The sequence below is a fragment of the Nestor notabilis genome, unplaced genomic scaffold (genome assembly GCF_000696875.1).
Source record: "Nestor notabilis isolate BGI_N333 unplaced genomic scaffold, ASM69687v1 scaffold23930, whole genome shotgun sequence".
NCBI classification, from domain to species: Eukaryota; Metazoa; Chordata; class Aves; order Psittaciformes; family Psittacidae; genus Nestor; species Nestor notabilis.
The window spans coordinates 1-1,611 of record NW_009912815.1 but is presented as its reverse complement, the minus strand read 5'-3'; the positions used below and the strand labels follow the sequence as shown (position 1 = coordinate 1,611).

Here is a 1,611-nt window from a genome sequence, read left to right as displayed (position 1 = left end):
GCCCCAGCACCGGTGCTGCCCGTGCTGCTGAGGGACGGTGCAGTCTGAGCCAGCCCCATTGCGCCGGGGCACCGCTTTGTGCCGGGGCCACGCAGCCCCACGCTGGCCAGAAGATGGGGGTCTCAGCCCCATTCACCAGCTGGTTATCGCCCTTGCGGGGGCACATCTCCATGGCTAAGCCCTGGCCACCGTCAGAAGGAGGTGACACGTGTCCTGGTCCCCATATGGCACATGAAGGAGCTACTGGGGGTCTGCCCGGCGAGGCTTGATGTCGCGGGTCTTCATGTAGGACAGGAGCTGCTCGGGGATCTCAGCCAGCACATCCTTGGCCAGACGGGCCATGCTCAGCACTTGGTTCCCAGAGTCGTCCACATAATCCCGAAATGGCACAAACTTGGAGGGAAAGAGGTTGGTTTGTAGCCTGGTTGGAAACATCAGCATCTTCCTCATGTGGTGGGACTGGGTTACCTGTACAATGTCCCTCTCGGCATAGCGCCCACGGGAAGACACCCGGACCTCGTCACCATCCAGCTCCTCCATGGCTGTGGGGTGATGGTTGGGGTCATTGAGCCTCGGTGGGGTGGCAACCAGGGATGGTGTTTCCATCCCCTTTCCCATTATCCCCAACTCACCCTCAAACTCAGCCGGACCCACTCCCACAATGATGATGGACATGGGCAATGCAGAAGCCTGTGGAGCAAAGGCAGGGTGGCAACAGGGGTAGCACCAGTGTAGTGTTTACCCAAGGTGAGGAGAGTGCACTCACGGTGACGATGGCTTCCTTGGTCTGCAGCATGTCAGAGATGACACCATCAGTGATGATGAGGAGGACGTGGTACTGCGAGCCATCAGTCACTTGGGCGGCCGTCCTACGGGGGGACAAAGAGTTGGGTCCCTTCAGCACTGGGGGACCAAAGTGGCTTTTGGGGACAGCAAAGGGGACAGAGTCCCCTGGTGCTCACCCAGCAACCTGGTTGATGACAGGGGCGAAGTTGGTGGGACCATAGAGCTGGACAGTGCGCAGGCTCTGCAGGTAGGACTCCAGCACGCCCTCAATGCCAGCACAGCTCGGGTTCTCCATGTTGTTGTTCTGAAGGATAAGGATGGGCACTTGGAAGGGGATCACCACTCCCGGTGTCCCCCGATGCCAGGGCAGGATGCAACCAGGGTGCTTCCCTTCCCCACCATGGGCACCCCACAGCTGGGAGATCCAGGTCTCACCAATGGGAACTGGTGGGAGATCTTGCCATCGGGTGGGATTTTGGCACCGAAGCCATAGGCAGGGAAGAGCTTGTCGCTGTCATAGTCCTGGATGATCTCTCCCACCGCCTTCAGCGCCAGCGCATAGGCACTCAGCTGGTAGGGGCTCGCATAGTGCAGTGAGGTGGGATGTGATGGCATCCCTGCGGCACAGCCCCCATCAGCACCCGCCCCATGGCCATGGGGACCCCCCGTGCACCCCACACCAGCTGCACTCACCGTTGGAGGCCGTGAAGTCGATGGCGACGGTGAAATTCAGTTGTGTCCTTATAGAGAAGGGGAGAGCAAGCGAGGCTGCCGGCCCCACAGCATGGTGTGTCCTTGTCCTCTCCCCAGAACCCCCTGCCTGGG

General features: G+C 60.5%; 1 protein-coding gene across 1 annotated transcript; it reads right to left on the bottom strand.

Annotated features, from left to right (window-relative positions):
- Positions 1–240: 240 nt before the first annotated feature.
- LOC104399355 (copine-9-like) lies at positions 241–1,526 on the bottom strand (the record flags this gene model as incomplete). Its single annotated transcript, XM_010021499.1, has 7 exons — positions 241–393; positions 469–542; positions 633–690; positions 767–869; positions 963–1,090; positions 1,222–1,403; positions 1,480–1,526. Coding segments are annotated over 7 exons (745 nt in total), but the record flags the coding sequence as incomplete, so codon positions are not given.
- Between the last annotated feature and the right edge of the window lie 85 nt (positions 1,527–1,611).